The 21,315-nt window shown below is 41.4% G+C and overlaps 1 protein-coding gene across 2 annotated transcripts in view; it reads right to left on the reverse strand.

Annotated features, from left to right (window-relative positions):
• Window positions 1-480: 480 nt before the first annotated feature.
• LAP3 (leucine aminopeptidase 3) overlaps window positions 481-21,315 on the reverse strand; it is a 52,159-nt gene continuing 31,324 nt past the window's right edge. For both annotated transcript variants that reach the window (XM_033948726.1, XM_033948717.1), the window contains 5 exons: window positions 15,640-15,728; window positions 8,926-9,028; window positions 7,788-7,867; window positions 2,978-3,090; window positions 481-800 (listed from right to left, as the gene is read on the reverse strand). In XM_033948726.1, coding sequence (XP_033804617.1) covers window positions 605-800; window positions 2,978-3,090; window positions 7,788-7,867; window positions 8,926-9,028; window positions 15,640-15,728 — 581 coding nt within the window. In that variant the 3' untranslated portion in view covers window positions 481-604. The remainder of the gene's footprint in view (window positions 801-2,977; window positions 3,091-7,787; window positions 7,868-8,925; window positions 9,029-15,639; window positions 15,729-21,315) is intronic.

Consider the following 21,315-nt stretch of genomic DNA (forward strand, 5'->3'; position numbering starts at 1 on the left):
TCGGCAGTGATAAGGGGTGGAGCCTTGATAAAGCGGTTCTCGCGAAACATGTTGGCTTTAACATTCCCAACGGCATTGACATCTCTAGCCTAAGCTAAGTATTAACTTATTGAAAATGAATGAATAGAGTAAAAAGAAAAATTAAACTATTAAGCTCTTGAATAGAGAAAAGAAAATAACAAACCCAGTGACAAGCTGGCACGTGAAGCTTAGAACTATGAGAAGTTTGAGTTCTGAGTGGAGGCGCTTAGGGTTTTATAAAACTGAAAAGGTTGCTAGTTTAGCTGGAGTAAGAAAATCCAGGCTTGATTGTGAGTTCTTTCAATTGGTAACATGGAATATTGCTACACCTTGGGGTTTGGCCAGGTACTAGTGGCCTGGATTGGCCACCGTGAGAACGGGCTACTGGGCTTGATGGACCCCTGGTCTGACCCAGTAAGACTATTCTTAAATCATTTATAAATACTTTACAGTGGAAAATATTGTATTTGATATCGCTTTTTTGAGAAAGTATGTTTTAATTATACAGTATTATTGCATTTTAGGAAAATTAAAAAAAAATATTTTTCATATAATTCTAAAGGATTATAAAACAGATAGCTTGCTAAACTTTTTGATTATCCTGACTCAGACGAGTAGCAAATTCCACTAAAGTCCTTGTGGGTCTTCCTGACATGCCTTTTCGAAGATAGGAAACTTCATTCTTATTTGTCATCACACCAGCTATGTCTAAGTGAGCCCAATGAGGCACTGTAACAAATTCTTTTAGGAATGCAGCTGCTGTGCATGCTCCTCCAGATCTGCAAAAAAACACAACAAATATATTTGTGCTTTAACACTGCATTTACTCGATTACTATGCTTATAGAAAATAATAGTTCCAGTGGCATATTGAGGGTAGGAGGCGCCCGGTGTGGTGGCAGCCCCCCACACCATACTCACACCCTCCCTTCCCCCCACAATACTGCTTTAAATCTTCGCCAGTTTGAGCAACTTCACCAGCCTGCTGCTCATGCCCCGCATTGGCTTTCCCTCTGACATCACTTCCTGGTCCTGCAACCAGGAAGTGATTTCAGAGGGGAGCCAGGCCGGCACAAGTAGCAGGCCAGAGAAGTTGCTTGCACTGGTGAAGATTTAAAGAGATACCGGGGGGGGGGGGGTGCAAGCAAGTGTGGCGGGGGGGGTAGAGAGGTTCTAGCGCCCCCACCAAGAGGGTGCTCTGGGCAGCTTTTAATCTTCCCGCAACCCTAATTTTAATGTAAATCATCTAAATCTGTGTAGGCATGGCGGTATATCATTTTAAAAACTAAACCGTAAGCCATGTTAAAAGTTTTGAACCTTAAATATCTTAACTGCTAGTAGTGTTCTCAGCATTTTGAGGAAGGAAGTCATGCCACTAATGCAGGGTGATGGTTGCTACTACCTACTAATGGTCCTACAAGAAACGTGTCATGCAGTTAAGCTGCACCTCTAGAAGTGCAACTAGATATTTCCCTATCAGGTGTTTAATGTAAAAGGTAAAGGGGATGGAACTTGATGTACTGCTTTTCTGTGTGGTTACAATCAAAGCAGTTTACTTATTTTAGTGTAGCGATGGAGGTCTGATAAGTTTTGATCCAGGGCAAGGTCCGAACACAGGCCAGGTCAGCACACTGATCTAGGCCTTGTGTGAGGATCTGAGGCCCTGTGGAAGTATGAATCTTTTCTCATTCCCTCTCCCCTCCTGCCATGTCGACATTCTAAAAGCAAGGAAAATGCTTGCATCTTGTGACAATGCTGAGGCATTCCCTCCTCCCTTTTTGTCACATATTAACTTAACCCAAGTCTACCTTTATCTTATCCCTTATCTTGTTTAAAATCAGACCCTGCCTAGTGCAAAAGCAGGCCCTGAGTTTAAGGCTAATCCCTAAGAGGCTTAAGGAGCATGCATTATAACCTTTGACTGTCACATATTAGAAGTGTGCACAAAGGAAATCACTTTATTGTAAATGTTATGATGTATTCTTATGTCACGTGAGATAGTAGCTTTAAGAAGCACATGAAATATGTAAACAAATGAGTTATCTTGCTATAATCCTCACTGTAAATGCATGATGAAATTATAACCTTGTAGAGCATTAGCTAAGTAATTAATGGAACTAAGATTCTCAATAAAAGGGTGAGAGACCTTCCATTAGGAAGCGCCTCCATCCCGACTCTAAGACTGCGTGTGTGTGTTTCTTGTGTGACATCCCTACATTTTAGACAGGTACTTATTTTGTACCTGAGGCAATGAAGTGTTACTTGCCCAGAGTTACAAAGAGCTGCAGTGAAATTTGAACTCAACCTCAGGGTGCTGAGGCAGCTGCTTTAACCACTAGGCCACTTCTCCACTAGTGGAGAATAGATACTTTGTACTAGAGCTGTACCAAATTGCACATTTTAATATTTGGCCGATTATGAATAACAGAAAATATTATTCAGCTGAGTAAGAATAATACACATTGAACTTTAACATAACAAATAAAAGAAGCATCGTGATATCAGAGATCAAGTATTTATTTCAGTAGGATTTAGCACAGTAGAGCCCTGGATTATTTGTATTCAAATTTAAATACTATTTGGCCGAAACTGAATCAAATACTGTTTTCAGTACTGCCCTACTCTGTACTAATAGTTAACATATATTAAAAAGCCATTGTTTAGTAAATAGTCCTTCAAGTTTGTATCTGAGGCAACAGAGGGTAAAATGATTTGTCCAAAGGTTACAAGAAGCATCAGGAGAAGAGGAATTCAAACCCTGATTCTCTCTCCATCACTCTAACTACTACATTCTATTGTGTTTTCTCTCATCATAAACAATGAATAGAAAAAACAATAGACATGTATAGTATAGTTTATTATTTAACATAAAAATAATATTATTTGGTAGATATACCATGATAAAACTTATGAATACAGTGCTTTTCACTCAGACTTTTTATGTAGTAGATATGTACCTGCTGTATTTTCCAATGTTATTGAGATCTGCAAGTGGAGACTCTGTGATTTGTTTGGAAAAATGCTGAAAAAGAGGCATCCTCCATACCCGATCTCCTGTCACAATACTGGCCTATAATAAAACCATAATCACACTTTTAACAAATGAATAACTGAATGAAAAGGTTTTGCTTTAATTGTAGCTACTGCTCTTAAACTACAGTTTGTGACGGTTAAGTAAGTAGTTCAATATACAGTAAGAAATTTGACTCTAAGGACCAGTGATTGTACTGCATGTTGTCATATGGAAGGTTCCCAATCTGGGAACATTATGGACAGCAGTGTTCACAGCTCTTAAAGGTGAGTGACACCTGGTGATTCATTTAGATCCCATGATAATGAAGTTCCAAAAGGACACCGCAGAGCTCCCAGCCTCAGATCCACTGTTGCAATGACCATACTAGAAAATTAAGGATCATGGGGTCAAAATCCCAACACTGTTTCCAACTGATCTGGAAGAAAAGAACCACAAAGCTGCCTTCCCTCCATCCCCTCCCCATTATATATATATATATATACACACACACACACACACACACAATTGGACTTTGAAGATTTTTTATGCACACCTAAAAAAAAAGACAACCCCTTTCTTGGGGTTTAATCTGAATTATCAGAAGTCAAAAGCTTTAGCGGTAGGCCAGGATTTGAGTGTTGAGGGGGGGAAATACTTTTTCTTTGAGGTGGGCTAAGCATTACTTTAAATACTTAGGAGTACTGTTACTGACGGATAGAGAAGGTGGAGGTTCTGCAAGAGGGAGCTGAGGAACTAAAGCTGGACCCGATCCCATGTGTTGTGGTGAAGGGTGATGGAGAGAGAGAGAGAGAGAGAGAGAGAGAGAGAGAGAGAGAGAGAGAGAGAGAGAGAGAGAGAGAGAGAGAGAGAGAGTTCTGGAGGAATGAAGGGGCCAGGTGCTGAACCATGCTAGAAAGTGGAAGAAAGAAAGCGAAAGTGGCATATGTTTTACTGGGAGAAGTGGAGAGAAGACAGACTGGATTAGAGAGAGGGGGAGAGATGCTGGACCAACAGAGGGATGTGGAGGGAGATGCCAGACCATGAAAAAAGGGGGAGTCAGGGATAGTTTGCAGGAGGAATGGAAGAGAGGCAGGATATGGAGAGGTGGGAAACTGGACACAAAGGGAGGGACAGGGGACATGCTGGATAGGACAGATAGAGACACACAGAAAAGATGAATGCTGGACATAGAGAGAAGAAACATCAAAAGGATGGGAGACACTAGTGAGAGTTAAGAAAAAACAGAAGACACACACCGGGACCAAAGCAATGCTCAAATAACAAAAGGTAAAAAAGTATATTTTCTGGAGTTATTAATGTAATATGTCAACCTTAGGAAATGTGCATCTTCATACACCCTTCCCCCCAGGAGCAAAGGTGTTATAGGAAGCCCATTTTAACTTTGTTTTGCCGAGGGCCCATTCAGTTCTAGCTAAGCTACTGGTTTTGGTCTTTGACTTATCTTTTTTATTTTGGTTTTTCACTGTTTTGCTCAGTCATTATCCACTACATACTTTTTTTTATGGGAGATCAATGAATAAAGAGGTTTTATTTAAAGATAAATACTGGCCAGACACCAAAGTTATCAGTATTTGGAGTGCTGTTTTCTCCCAGTATTTTTAATCACTTAGCTTAGGCCTTGCAACATTTTGCCTCTCCTGTCCATGAAGATCCTTTGTGATTTTCTTTTACCCAATCGTTTTATCCTTTGTCCATTCTCTCCAAGGATACCATCATCTCCCTTGGCAACGTGGGGTCATATATGCAGAATAAATTCCTACTTTAATATATTTCAAATTGTATTTTTGAGACAGTAGAATGTATAAGGATGTGAGAATATTTACAAAGCACTGTAACTAATCATTTTTCTTTAATAAGCGTAAATTACATTTACTACCATCTGTTTTCTAATACATTCCACTATCTTGAAACCTATTCTCAGGATGCTCATTTTATTAATAAAACTTCCTTTGTGAGACAATATCAAAAACTTTGCTTAAATCTAATAAAACTATATCCAGATGTTCTGAATTTTCTTTTTTTTATATATATATCTTTATTCATTTTCAATCTAAAACAGTGCATTCAAGAATTCATACAAGTTATTTGAAAAAAAAAAACCCAGCACTTACATCCATCAATAAAATACATAAGAATAATTTTCACCTCCCTGATTTCAATGTATTCAAGATAACCATACAATAATATTTACAAATCATTAATAAACCAGTCCCTGTACACTATCCTTCTCCCTCCCACCCAACCCCCTCCCCTGGATGTGCAAATTATAACCAGAAGTAAAGGGAAAGCCCATTCAATTAGAATCAATAAAATTGGTCAATGGACCCCACGTCAGTTTAAACCATTTGTTATCCCCTTGCTCAGAAACCATTTTCTCGTATCTATAACACAAGCATAACGAATTCCACCAAAAAGTAAACCTTTACTTCTGGGCTTCAGAAAAACAGCTGCTGAATACAGTTTACCCCAAATATTGGGTTCTTTAAGCACTGTGGCTTCTTGCCAAATTTGGTCAAACAAGCTGTATGAAAAAGTTAATTGTGGGCCTTTAAATTCAGCCTCTTTAGGCTCCAGGCTAGGTTGTGCCTTGCTCTGGACTGTTGTGTGGCTTGATCTCCCTTTACTTCCTTAAAGGTAACCTGCCACCATCTGAAACTGCATTTCTATGCTTTGCTAATCATTATTTCACCATTCATGCACTGAGCTTAACCACTCACCTCAAACACTGGTAAATTAGCTATCCACCGAGCCTTAAGGATATTTCTGGATTCAGTGGAAAAGGGAAAACCTCACAAGATTGTGTCCCTCTTTCCAACCCCTTCTAATCAGTTTTGTATTAAACATTAGGGTTTGTATTCTCAAGCCTTGGCACTGCTATAGCTGGTCCCCACTGTGAAGCTCTCCCTCACGTAACTGAAACTCCTTTGGAAATGTGTTAACCTTATTCCTCATAGCTTAACATTACATCACAACATTCATACTAACACAACCACACTTCATATATCAGTTTCTGGCTCCCATTGTATTTCCCTACTTCCTTCAGAGCTTGCTGAAGGACATTCCTCACAACTCATACATATATCAAACTCTGGCTCAGCTGTACTGTCCCCAGATACAGATAGCATATCTATCTCCTGACTTCCCGGTACTTGGTTTATACCCTGGAGACTTATCTGCCAGATTGGGTCTAGAAAATTTCTTTGCCCGATTTACTTGGTCAGCTTTCTCCTCATAGTGGCTGGAAATACTGAGGGCTTTTGGCAACTGCCCTGCTGCTTCAGTGTTATGTTGGATATGGAGCTCTGTCTGGGAATGAAGCCACCTCCCTTTAGTTTCAGATTCATCTCCTGTTTAACTACACCCCCAGGTGCAGCTAAGACAGCCTGTTCTCATTAAAGCCTTTCCCGGTGTGTTTTCAAGTGCTGTTTTCTCCACCCCACCCCCTCTCTTGGTTCTTCTTGGACCTGGAGATGTGGAATATGGAGTTGGATTCAGGTTTACAGGATTCTCAAACAAGGACAAATAAGCTTTTGGCACAGGAACATTTTTAATTTCTGTAGCCTTTTGCTTAACCTAAGTGATACTATTCCTGGACTTCTCCTCAGTGACAGGGCATGCTTCTTTATTCTCAGACTGAAACTTGGGCATTATATTGGTCTCTGGCTTTTCCCTGTCACAAGATCCATAGCAGATATCCAAATTTGTAGCCAATTGAGACACCGTTATTCATTGGTCTTCTCTAGTCAAGGCATCTGTCCTGTCAATATGTGCGAGTGATCTTAATGGGTGACTAGAATGACCGTAGTCAGTTATACCTGTTCTTCCTGCTTTAAACCTTTTTACCCACTCATAAACCTTTTGTTGATTCATGGTGCTGTCTTTACTGAATCAATTTCCGATGGTGAATTTCCACAGGTTTCACTCCTCTGCCCAAAGAAAGCGCAATACTGCATGTTGTTCTTCGATAGTGCAATCTTGCAATGGAGAGTCCATGTTTCTGATCACATGGCTGCCACACTATAGGCCAAGCGCTGCACAGTGTTTGGACAAACTATCCCATCAGGCAATGTAAAAGTACATTATGTTGCATTTTGCTAGCTCTGTTCCACTTATCATGTAATTTAACAATTGCCTTTAATTTTTGATTCACCCTCGTATAACTTTAACAGTTAATTATTTTTGAATTTTCTTATACTGTCTCTCCTGTTATTCATCAATCTATAAACTGGTTAATGATAGCAAGCGGTATCACTTAAACGTGGCCTTGAGGCTCCAGTTCTGAGAGACAAGGCGTTTAAAAAAAATACTTTAAACCACCGACTTTGGTAATGTTGTTGTTGTTGTTAGGTGCCATTGACTCGTGCTCGAGTCCTAGAAACTTGATGAATTGCGGATCTAAAAATGAAATCTGGAAAAGTCATCCAGTGTCATTCCCTTGGTAGTTTTCAATATGTCCAGTCATCTGATTGCAGGTCACCCTCTTCGCCTGGTTCCTTCGATCTTCCCAAACATGATGTTCTTCTCCAGTGATCTCTCTCTTCTGATGGTGTGACCAAAATAAGACAGTCGTAACTTCATCATTTGGGCTTCGGGTGACATAGCCGGTTTGATCTCTTTCAGAATCGATTTGTTAGTTCTTCAGTAATACTACTCCCTTAATCCTTTATTTTGGTTTTCTTGTAAAAGGGAAAAAAGGAGTTATGAAAGAGTGCAAAAGTTATTTCAGTAACTACCTCATGCAGGTGAGTCCAAAGCCAGGATGAATTAGTGAAAACACCAGTTGCAGCTGATCCTAAAGCTACATCCATGGCACCTGCAAAATTACAGCAAACACATTTTGGGGTTCATGAAATAAACTTTAGCATGTATGCAAAAGCCCTCTTGTGCATACTAAAATGATCATACTATGCAGAAAGGTCTTCCCGTGCACTTTAAGCTAGACATGCAAATTAAGAAACATGCTCACACTAAGGGCCCCTTTTACAAATACGTGGTAGCAATTCCCGTGTGGTAAATACAACACAATCCATTCAATTCCTATAGGCTGCGTTGTACTTGCCGCATGGGAACTCTCTAGCGCAGCTTTGTAAAAAGGGCTCTAAATGGACACCAACACTGGCTAGAAGCTAGTGCTAACTTACTAATATGGCCATCCCATATACTAAGAATAAGCTAAAGCCAAAATCCCATTCTAAATGCTTTAGGCAAAGAAAGATGGGTTTATTTTTTAAATGCTCAGATGTCTGTCATTGTGTTTTCTCTGTCACCCCTCACTTTTCTGTGAGAGGCAAGGCAGACAGGGAATATTCTAAGATATTTCCATTTTAATCTGAACTTAAGGTTTTATAGCCATAGTAGTATCTATAACATAAGTGATGGTTGCCTTCTACTGAAGAAACATAAGTTCCATAGTGTCACTGCTAAACTACAGAGTTGTCTCCTTAACTTTTATCCTTTAATACAGGTTTGATACAACACACCGAAGAGTATTAAAAATCACAAATTCCTGCAGGCAATTGATGTCCACTTATAAACATTACTACTTGCTATATCCTTGCCTACAAAATTCTAGTGAAATGTGACCATCTCTGAGAAAAGGTGACTAAAATCTTAGATCGAGAATGACCAATTTTTCATGTCATGGGTCCAAAAGCAGTATAAAAAATATCCATGTTTGAACTTTGTAACTTTTAAAATTATTTTTTCACATAAGAAAGGATGGGATTCGGACTGTTGCATTACAAATTGTTTGCTCCAACGGAAGTCATCAAATCCTCATTTTTTGTTTGTGGAGACTTTAGTCACCATTTCCCAGGGATGGTGACAGATGTGTAGTATTTTTAGCAATCTAAAAAGAAGAAGAAAATATACCTGTTAAAGTTGCAGCATTTACAATTGCCCTTGAATCAATCTTGTGTGCATAACAAAGAGCATCAGCCAACAACAGCCTTCCTTCTGCATCAGTGTTATCAACCTTTGCATAAATGAAGACATAAAAGCCAAGAAATATTAGACACAGTCTAACAAAAAGTTATTGGAAATCAAGAAAATATGGAAGATAAAAGTACAGTATCATGGTCAAAACACTGAAAGCTCATGGGATACACGTTATCAATTACAGTCAGAGCGACTTTTGGCATATAAATGAATCTCCTTGCGCCTGTTAGTTCAGTTTATTAGGCAGAAACAACTTGAACCATCTTTGTTCCTTCTTTTGGGGTTTATATTTTTCAGGTAGGAGACACATACTTCTAAGCCATTCACTCCAAAAGTGGCAGCTCATATGTTTCTAAAGTATTACAGTGTATGGTATGCTAACCTCCTCTAAACATATGGTATTTGCTGCAAAGTTAAAGAAAACAAGTAAGGAAAATATGCAGAGGCTTTTCAACTTAGATTTGTTTGGGTGTAGAAATGATTTCTAACTTAGATTTTTAGAAGGTACGAGAGGTTTTGTGGTGGCATTGTATAAGGCTTCTGTTTCTGTTTAAATGCTTCTTAGGTAAATCTCTGAATGAAGGCCCAGATTCTCTAAATGGTGACATTGGCAGCCACCGATCGTGTATCAATCATGCAAGGGCACTATTTAGAGAATTGTGCCCCTGGCAAAGGTAAGCGCTGGAAATATAGGCCAGGATTTTCAAGGCCTACATTTCTGGTGCATACCTTTGACGTGAATCGCGCCTCCGGAGGTGCTTGCCAGTGCCTAATGCCACTTCCCTTATTAGCCATGCCTACAGTGGCATTAGGCACTGGTAGGCACGATTCTGGTGCTATTTTATAAGGCACTTTGAAATTTCTTTTTAAGTACCATTTTAAATGGTGTTAAGGCACCATTTAGAGAATAAGGATCTAAATGGATTTATTTTCTACTTGACAGTAACCTACCGTACTCCTAGTGCTACCCAGTTAAATCCTTGCAAAACTAAGTGAATGCACTGGCTGCAGGAAATGCAAATAATATAACCTGAACTAAGCAAAATCCTTGTTGTAAAAACATTCTTTCAAATCAATAACTATACAAGCCTCATTAATCTGCTCGAAACCCAGAATTCTAGTTTCAGCTTTTACTATATTTTCTGGCAATGAATCCCAGGGCTTAATTATATATTGAGTGAAGAGCAAGTCTGTTCCTTATTCAGACTTCATGTGGAATTCTGACCTCATGTTCAGATCTTAAAAGATTCGATTTAGAGGCTGAAATCTATCCAGCCAAACGCTGTCAGTATTTTTACCTTGCACTCCGTGTATTATTTTTTTTTTTTTAATGAAACACCAACTGCAGTATTTATAACATTAATATGTATGTAGCGTTGAATATGTAGATGCCAAGCTATATGGATGGCAGCGAGATTCAGCTGCTATCCTTACATCCAAGTGATTACATTAGCAGAAAAATAAATAAATAAAAAGAACGTAGTTAGAGCATCCACCATGGCCATGCTGAATATCACCATTATCCATAAATGTATATGGAATGCCTTTGCTGTGCGTTGGCACTATATAGTAACATAGTAGATGACGGCAGATAAAGACCCGAATGGTCCATCCAGTCTGCCCAACCTGATTCAATTTAAATTTTTTTTTTTTTTTTTAAATTTTTTCTTCTTAGCTATTTCTGGGCAAGAATCCAAAGCTTTACCCGGTACTGTGCTTGGGTTCCAACTGCCAAAATCTCTGTTAAGACTTACTCCAGCCCATCTACACCCATTGAAGCCCTCCCCTGCCCATCCTCCACCAAACAGCCATACACAGACACAGACCGTGCAAGTCTGCCCAGTAACTGGCCTAGTTCAATATTTAATATTATTTTCTGATTCTAAATCTTCTGTGTTCATCCCACGCTTCTTTGAACTCAGTCACAGTTTTACTCTCCACCACCTCTCTCGGGAGTGCATTCCAGGCATCCACTACCCTCTCCGTAAAGTAGAATTTCCTAACATTGCCCCTGAATCTACCACCCCTCAACCTCAAATTATGTCCTCTGGTTTTACCATTTTCCTTTCTCTGGAAAAGATTTTGTTCTACATTAATACCCTTCAAGTATTTGAACGTCTCTGGAAAAGATTTTGTTCTACGTTAATACCCTTCAAGTATTTGAATGTCTGAATCATATCTCCCCTGTCTCTCCTTTCCTCTAGGGTATACATATTCAGGGCTTCCAGTCTCTCCTCATACGTCTTCTGGCGCAAGCCTCCTATCATTTTCGTCGCCCTCCTCTGGACCGCCTCAAGTCTTCTTACGTCTTTCGCCAGATACGGACTCCAAAACTGAACACAATACTCCAAGTGGGGCCTCACCAATGACCTGTACAGGGGCATCAACACCTTCTTCCTTCTACTGACTACGCCTCTCTTTATACAGCCCAGCATCCTTCTGGCAGCAGCCACTGCCTTGTCACACTGTTTTTTCGCCTTTAGATCTTCGGACACTATCACCCCAAGGTCCCTCTCCCCGTCCGTGCATATCAGCTTCTCTCCTCCCAGCATATACGGTTCCTTCCTATTATTAATCCCCAAATACATTACTCTGCATTTCTTTGCATTGAATTTTAGTTGCCAGGCATTAGACCATTCCTCTAACTTTTGCAGATCCTTTTTCATGTTTTCCACTCCCTCTTCGGTGTCTACTCTGTTACAAATCTTGGTATCATCTGCAAAAAGGCACACTTTTCCTTCTAACCCTTCAGCAATGTCACTCACATACATATTGAACAGGATTGGCCCCAGCACCGAACCTTGAGGGACTCCACTAGTCACCTTTCCTTCCTTCGAGCGACTTCCATTAACCACCACCCTCTGGCGTCTGTCCGACAGCCAGTTTCTGACCCAGTTCACCACTTTGGGTCCTAACTTCAGCCCTTCAAGTTTATTCAACAGCCTCCTATGAGGAACTGTATCAAAGGCTTTGCTGAAATCCAAGTAAATTACATCTAGCATATGTCCTTGATCCAGCTCTCTGGTCACCCAATCAAAAAATTCAATCAGGTTCATTTGGCACGATTTACCTTTTGTAAAGCCATGTTGCCTCGGATCCTGTAACCCATTAGATTCAAGGAAGTACACTATCCTTTCTTTTAGCAACACTTCCATTATTTTTCCAACAACTGAAGTGAGGCTCACCGGCCTGTAGTTTCCTGCTTCATCCCTGTGACCACTTTTATGAATAGGGACCACATCCGCTCTCCTCCAATCCCCAGGAATCACTCCCGTCTCCAGAGATTTGTTGAACAAGTCTTTAATAGGACTCGCCAGAACCTCTCTGAGCTCCCTTAGTATCCTGGGATGGATCCCGTCTGGTCCCATCGCTTTGTCCACCTTCAGTTTTTCAAGTTGCTCATAAACACCCTCCTCTGTGAACGGCGCAGAATCTACTCCATTTTCTCGTGTAACTTTGCCAGACAATCTCGGTCCTTCTCCAGGATTTTCTTCTGTGAACACAGAACAGAAGTATTTGTTTAGCACATTTGCTTTCTCCTCATCACTCTCCACATATTTGTTCCCAGCATCTTTTAGCCTAGCAATTCCATTTTTTATCTTCCTCCTTTCACTAATATATCTGAAAAAATTTTTATCTCCCTTTTTTACATTTTTAGCCATTTGTTCTTCCGCCTGTGCCTTCGCCAAACGTATCTCTCTCTTGGCTTCTTTCAGTTTCACCCTGTAGTCCTTTATGCTCTCCTCGTCTTGGGTTTTTTTATATTTCATGAACGCCAACTCTTTCGCCTTTATTTTCTCAGCCACTAGGTTGGAGAACCATATCGGCTTCTTTTTTCTCTTGTTTTTATTGATTTTCTTCACATAAAGGTCCGTAGCCATTTTTATCGCTCCTTTCAGCTTAGACCACTGTCTTTCCACTTCTCTTATGTCCTCCCATTCTAACAGCTCTTTCTTCAGGTACTTTCCCATTGCATTAAAATCCGTACGTTTGAAATCTAGGACTTTAAGTATCGTGCGGCCGCTCTCCATTTTAGCCGTTATATCAAACCAAACTATTTGATGATCGCTACTACCCAGGTGAGCACCCACTCGAACATTAGAGATACTCTCTCCATTTGTGAGGGCCAGATCCAATATCGCTTTTTCCCTTGTGGGTTCCGTCACCATTTGTCTGAGCAGAGCCTCTTGAAAGGATAGCACCAGGGCGTTTAGTAAAGAACATGAAGTAGAACTATTCATTTTTTAATTCACAGATAAGGTTGATGCCTGGAATGCCCTCCCAAGGGAGGCGGGGGAGGTGAAAATGGTGACAGAATTCAAAAAAGCATGAGGATCTCTAATTAGAAAATGAATGGTATAAAATGAAGAACTAAGGCCTGTACTGTTCAATATATGTGTGAATGCCTTGGGCAGGCGGTTCTCTTCCACACAAGTCCATACTTTTTCTTCTGAAGATGATCTTTCTCCTCTGTTTAGCCAATGACTCCTTCATGGATACACTGCAACACATATCTATTTCTAATTGAGGATCTAAGTAATGGTCATAGTGGAACTTCCTTAAATTAAACAAGCAGAAGACAAAGGAGCTATGGTTTGGTGATCACAACTCAATACTTCATTCAGAGTTAACCTTATCCTCAGGTGAGAAGCTCATGATTAATAAAACGTCAAATGTTCCAGTAGATTACCTCACTGTTGAAAAGACTGAGTCAGTTGAGGATGATAAGATCAGTCCCAAGTCCAACTAGTTTTCGGACAGTGACTCTAGCAGTTCTACAGCAGAACCTTAATATTCGCGGGGATTAGGGGTAGAACTGGCCCGTCAATATTGAAAAATCACAGATAATTTTTAGGGCCGGCACTGACCCACTCCCACCTCCCTCCTGTGTCCCGGACCTTCCCCAGACCTTACCTGGTGGTCTAGCGGCAATGTGGGGCAGGATCGATCATCCTATGCTCCCGCCCTGTGCAGAGCCGTCATCAAAATGGCTGCCGTGAGTTCCCGTTGTAGTCTGCCCAGTACTGTCCTTAGGTTCCAACCACTGGAGTTGCCATCAAAACTCACTCTAGCCTATCTAAGCCATCTTGTCATTTGCGAGATGCAGACTGTAAAAAGTTTGCCTAGCACTGATCTCATGTTCCAAATTACTGAAGCTTCTGTCAAAGCCCTCCCCAGCCCATCCTAAACCGAATTGCCAAACATTTTATTTATTTAAAAATTTCTTAACCACCTATAACTAGGCGGTTTTACAAAAAAATCCAAACAAATAAAAGAACATACAACATATGTTATACAAACAATAAATACAGTAATTCCTTCATATCAGCCATTATTTACAGCATTCAACAATGTATCAATATAAGAACGTTCATAACCCAGGATAGCCATTTATTGAAAGGCTTCTACAAATAATGTGGATTTTAGGAGTTTCTTAAACTTCTGAAAATCTGCAAGAGCCCTTAGTGGTCCAGTCAACATATTCCACAGCATTACTCCCACGAAACAGATAGCGGAAGGTCTAGTACTCTTACAGTGCACTGCTGAGAAGCGACAATCGTAATGCCCCCCTCAATGCTCTGCATGGCCTATAAAGTGTCATAGCCTGTGAAAGATAACATGTACCTTCCTGTAACTGTTGCAACTATCTCTTGGGGGTGACAGGACAAAAGCGCGCCGGACAAAGCAGCGCCGACAATTCGGCACAGATAATTGGGCGCAAGACTCCAGGGCGCCGCTGTAAAAGTTAATTTTAAAGAGCTCCAACAGGGGTGTGGGGGGAGGAACCCCTCCCACTTTACTTAATAGTGTTTGCGCTGCCGTGGGGGGGTGCAACCCCCCACATTATACAGAAAACTTAACTTTTTCCTAAAAAAAAAAAAAATCGGGAAAAGTTAAGTTTCCTCTATAATGGGGGGTTCCATCCCCCCAAACCCCACCCCGACAGCAGTGCAAACACTATTAAGTAAACTGGGGGGGTTCCCCCCTCAAACCCCCTGTTGGAGCTCTTTAAAATTAACTTTTCCGCTGGCACGCTGGAGTCTTGCGCCCAACTGTCTGTGCGGAAATGTCGGCGCACCTTTGTCCCACGCGCGAATGACTGTGAACCCTCTTGAGGGATGCTAGTTTGTCTTGATACATCTGTTCTTTCATTTCTACGTAATCCTCATCATCTTGTATCCTCTATATCTGAGCTGAAAGCAACAGGGGGTGAGGAGGGCGGATCGAGACACCCGGCTTTTACTTGCACCGAAAGCAATGGGGGTGAGGTCTCTTGTGTCATTCTTTAAGGACTCAAGAGTATGAATGGGCACAGCCACTGACCCTCAAGCCTTGCACTGAAGAATGCTGGTGTAGAAGGACCAAGGTTAAGATACATATTTAAAAAATGACACAGGGTGGCTTCCCACGGTTATCCACTGGGATGGGGACAAATTCTGTCCCAGTGTCATTCTCTAGGGCAGACTTCTACGGTCTGTCCCAGAAATAGCAAAGAGAAAAGACAATTTAAATCATGAATTTATAATACATGCGACTACTGGGCAGACTGGATTGATCTGTTTAGGTCTTTATCCAATGTTATTTACTATGTTTTATACATTTATCAGCTTCTGCTGATTCTTGTGCATAAATATATGTTCAACTTACCTGAATAGTTTTCCCATTTTTAGCCTTGACAACATCTCCTGGCTTGTTTGCCCTGCCACTAGGCATATTTTCACACAGTGGAGCCAAACCTTTTAGAAAGAAATAGAATACAGAAATTGACAAAAAAAATCTCCATCTATTCATATATCAATAGTCTTAGTATGTTTTTACAACCAATTCTCTAGAACAGTGCTCATAATTATAAGTCCTAGGGGCTAGCTGTAGCCAACTCTAGCCAAGGCTCATCTATTCTCTTCCACCAGACCCACTCTCCTTTCTGCTTTCTCCGAATATCATGGTCAGTGGCAATTATCAAGATAGCAGATGCTATTATCTGGATAAGGAGCTTTAAATACTAATGCAAAAGTTACTTCAGCCAAAGAGCTTATGTAGCTCTGTGTGGCAGTTTTTGGAAAGCCTAAAAACAGGTGCAATCTATGCACCTGTGTGCCTTCTCAGCCTAGACACCCCATGTTACAAAATTACCCTCCTTGTTCTGTTCAAATTTAATCGAGAGCTGTGCAATCAGGCACAAGCCTTGAGTTGGCAGACAGATGCTTTCCAGAAAGAGCTATTCTGACTCTTGGAAGTAGCCAGCCCAATCCTACTTGTCTTGTTTTTCTGGTAATCTTAGTTCATAGTTCCTGACTGGCCTAGCAGGGACCAACACAGGCCAGGGCAGGTTTGATCATTTCTTTCTCGCCTGTGGGCTTTCCTGTTACTTCTGTTCTGGTTTTTGTTCTAGTCCTTGGACTCTGTTTTTTGCCTTACTTCCAGAGGGCTCAAGAAGCCAGATCTTGCTTTACCAAGTTCTTTGCTTATATAGTAATCCTTGTCTGCTTTTTGTGCTGAATGCACCTGTTGGAGGCACAGATGACATTAATACTTCTGAGCAATTCTAGTCCTTATCTTGTTCTAGTTTAGTATTTGAGTCTCAGAAGTTCCTGCTAGGGACTCTTGACAGGATGAACCAACCAAAGTAAAGGTACCTCAATCATCTAAATGTAAAAGCTGATAGAACTCAGCGATTTTTGAGTGCTTACAGCACTCCAAGTTACCCAATTTAAAAAGGGAGATTTAAAGTCAGCCCTATCATTATACTTGTAGCATGGATTTCAATAAGTGGAATCAAGGGCTATAAATCCAATAATGATTGGTGTGCAAGTCCAAAACCAGGATTACACCTCAGAACTTCAATTATTCACGGTTTTCATCCTGCTGACTCTGTACCCCTCCCCCACCCCCAAATGACATCATCATGGAGTGCCAAGAAAAAAGTTCAACACTCTGTCATCGTGGTCCCTTCTACTCCAAGTACCTAGGTCCATCCATTCTTCCTCTCCCTCCCCTCCCCCAATGGCAGCATTTCACTTTCCCTCCCCACCTGTGCAGCATCTAAGTTTTATTAAAATTTTATATACCGCCTTAAAACTGTCAAAGCGGTGTACAATACATTAAAATTATAAAATCAATGACATACCATCAGTACTTTGGGTAGGTACAAGACAAATCGAGACAAAAGGGAAGAGAGGTGGAACTACAATCATTTATAGGAAAGAAAGAAGGAGGATAGCACGACAGGTTAGGGGAACTCTCTCTCCCTCCCTTCCTAACCCCCCCTCCAGCCATGCAGCATCTGTCCTTCTCTGCCTTTCCAACCCTGCAGCCTCTATCCTTCCATACCTTCCCAACCCCCTCCCAGCTCATGCAGCATCTGTCCCTCCCTGCCTTTCCAAACCCCCAACCCTAGCCAATGCAATATATGTCCTTCCCTCCCTTCTCAGCCCCAGCAACCCTCCTCCACCCCTCCCCCCCGTGGGATCCTGGGGCACAACCTCTCTCTCCAGCTCTCTACTTCCCCAACTACTTCCTCTCTGGCCACTGTAATTTTAAATCTTTGGGCAGCCTGCAGCGTTAACGAGATGAATCTTGCTGCCATTGGCCTACCCCAGAAGTCTTCATTCTGCAGTGACTTGCCTGAAAATTAAACATTACAGCTACCGGGAAGGTGTTAGGTGGGGGAATTGGGAAAGCCATAACCGACTCATCTGACCTAAGACCACCATTTTATTGGTGGGGGGGGGGGGCATAGCTCCTGTGGCCCACTCATTCCAACACCCATGCTTCCCACATACCCCTAGCCCATGCAGCATCTTTTTCCCTCCTTTCCCACACAGCTTCTGTGGGTGCACTACTTTCCTTCGGATCTAGTTGCACAATGCATCAGAGAAAGGGCTTCCTCTAATACAAAACGTATCTGAGGAAGGGCTTCCCTTTGATGCAAAATGGTTAGCCAAAATGGTTAGCATGTAGGAAGGAATGCTGCTGGCAGGCCTGAAGAGAGCAAATGTGGCTGGACCCAAAAGTAAAGTAGTACACTCGTGGGAGATCCAAACTAACTACTTCCATCCTCGTGGGAGCCCCGTGAGACTGGAGGGGATCCGTGTGGGATCCCCGAGGACCTGGAGGGGATTCCCATGGACTCCACAGGATTCCCGTTGCCTCAATCCCATCCAGCTCTCTATTTTCAATATCACCTCTATGCTGAAGATTCCCAGATCTATCTTTCTACTCCAGAAATCTCCACAGGAATCCAGGCTCAAATCTCAGCTTGTCTCTCAGAAATTGCTGCCTGGATGTCCCGCTGCCACTTAAAACTGAACATAACCAAGACTAAGCTACTTACCCTTCTACCTAAACCTACCTCTCACCTCCCCCACTCTCTCTCTCGATATATAACACTCTCATCCTCACCAGCTCGCAACCTCTGGGTCATCTTTAACTCCTGTCTATCTGCACAAATCCAACAGACTGCCAAAACCTGCCAGTTCTCTCTCTATATACCATCTCTAAAAACCAATCCTTCCTCTCTGAGCACACTACGAAAGCCCTTATCCACACCTTTATCACCTCTTGCCTAGACTACTGCAACTTGCTTCTCACAGGTCCCCCACGTAACCATCTCTCCCCCTATCCATTTCTGCATAGAGTTCAAATTCCTTCTACTGTATTGACTTACAGTGCATTCACTCTGCAGCTCCTCTATATATCCCCTCTCATCTCTCCCTATACTCCTTGAGAACTCCATTCACTGGGCAAGTCTTTCTTAGCTGTACTTTCTCCTCTACTGCTAACTCTATACTATACTCCTTCTCCCTTGTTGCACAATACCCCTGGAACAGACTGCCTGAGTTAGTATGTCAAGTTTCATCTTTGCCAGTATTCAAGTCCAGACTAAAAGTCCACCTTTCAAGGATGCTTCTAATTCTTAACCCCCACTCACTTGTAAAGTAGCCATGCCTGAGAAACTCCCTAACCCCTTACTTGTCCTGTTTTGTCTGTTGATTAGATTGTAAGCTCTACTGAGAAGGGACAGTCTCTTGAATTTTTTTTAATGTACAAGCGCTGTGTACATCTAGCAGCACTATAGAAATAAATAGTAGTAAAAGGGTTACGATAGAATAATAGTAATAATAATAAAAAAATTATTTGTATCCCGCAATACTTTGCGGCTCAGAGCAGTTATCAAGAGAATCTGCATAAAAAGCAGCAAAAATACATCAGCATGTATGTACAATTAGAGCAATGCAGAAACCAGAGACTGTGACAAGTCATGTCATGACATGATTAGAAAAATTAAAATGACCCAATAACAAAAATAATTTTATTTTCTATTTAGTATTTGGAATATGTCACTTTTTAGAACATACAGAGATGGTGTTAGATTGGGACAAAGCACATAGTAGAAATTTGGATAGGGATCGCTGCCCTCTCTGGCCTGAAGACAATGAGCAATTGCCTGGTAGCAACTCCCCACCCTTGCCTAAAAGTGCTGGGCCAGACATCTGCTATCTTTACATAAGAATGGCCTTACTGGGTTAGACCAACAGTCCATCAAGCCCAGTAGCCCATTCTCACGGTGGCCAATCCAGGTCACTAGTACCTCGTCCAAACCCAGAGTAGCAACAATCCATGACTTGCACCATGTCTTTTCTCAATAACAGACTATGGACTTTTCCTCCAGGAAATTATCCAAACCCTTCTTAAAACTAGCTACACTATCTGCTCTTACCAGAAGCTCTGGCAACACATTCCAGAGCATCACTATTCTTTGAATGAAAAAATATTTCCTCGTATTGGTTTTAAAAAGTATTTCCCTGTAACTTCACATCGAGATCCCCTAGTCTTTGTAATTTTTGATGGAGTGAAAAATCGATTCACTTGTACCTGTTCTACTCCATTCAGGATTTTGTAGACTTCAATCCTATCTCCTCCCAGATGTCTCTTTTCCAAGCTAAAGAGCCCTAACCTTTTTAATCTTTCCTCATATGAGAGGAGCTCCATCCTCTTTATCATCTTGGTTGCTCTTCTTTGAACCTTTTCTAGTGCCGCTATATCTTTCTTGAGATAAGGAGACCAGAATTGAATGCAATACTCCGGTGATGGGACAATCGCACGCCATACACTAGCGCGCCAAAAATCGAGCGCTGACAGTTCGGCGCAAGACACAAGTATGCCGCGGGAAAACTTAGTTTTAAAGAGCTCCGACAGGGGGTATGGGGGGAAACCCCCACTTTACTGCATACTGTTTGCGCTGCCGTTGGGGGGGGGAGTGCAACCCCCACATTATAGAGAAAATGGAACTTTTCCAGAAAAAAATTCGGAAAAAGTTCCATTTTCTCTATAATGGAGGGTTCCAACCCCCCAAAGCCCCCCAACAGCAGCGCGAACATTATGCAGTAAAGTGTGGGGGGGTCCCCACTCACACCCCACTAAGTTTTCCCGCAGTGTGCTGGTGTCTTGCACTGAATTGTCTGTCCTCCATTGTCGGCGCGCGACTGACTATGAACCCAATACTCCAGGTGAGGTCGCACCATTGAGCGATACAGAGGCATTATAACATTCTTAGTTTTGGTAACTATCCCTTTTTTAATAATTCCTAGTATCTTGCTTGTTTTTTTTAGCTGCCGCCACACATTAGGAAGAAGGTTTAATCGTATTGTCTACAATAGCACCAAGATCTTTTTCTTGGGTGTTAACCCCCAAGGTGGAGCCTAGCATCCGTTCTTCCCAATGTGCATCACTTTGCATTTGTCCATATTAAATTTCATCTGCCACTTGGACATCCAGTCTTCCAATTTCCTAAAGTCTGCCTGCAATTTTTCACAATCTGCATGTATTTTAACAACTTTGAACAGTCTAGCATCATCTGCAAATTTAATCACCTTACTCGTCATTCTAATTTCCAGATAACTTATAAATAAGTTTAATAGCACCAGTCCCAGTATAGATCCCTGTGGCACTCCACTATTTACTCTCCTCCATTGAGAAAAATGACCAAATATCAGTACAAGGGGAATTTCTAGTGTTCTCCTGCTTGCAAGAGTAGGTTTTTTTTTTGTATACGTATTTATGTTAATTTATAGTCACTTAATTTGTATTTGGTAAGAGATGTGTGTGTTTAGTATTGAACCCTTCATCAGAAGACCATGGCAGTCAGTGGTGATGCTTCAAACCGCATACATACTCCGTTCTCATACATGTTCAGTTCATGCGTTAACATGACTGGGGTGCCGACATCAATGGCATGGAGCACGGCCTTTGACTGCTGTGCTTTTCTACACATGAGCCAGTGGGCTAGGGATCTTCACCAGCTAAAGTATTTAATTTTTAAAA

This window comes from Geotrypetes seraphini, chromosome 1 (genome assembly GCF_902459505.1).
Source record: "Geotrypetes seraphini chromosome 1, aGeoSer1.1, whole genome shotgun sequence".
Lineage (NCBI taxonomy): Eukaryota > Metazoa > Chordata > Amphibia > Gymnophiona > Dermophiidae > Geotrypetes > Geotrypetes seraphini.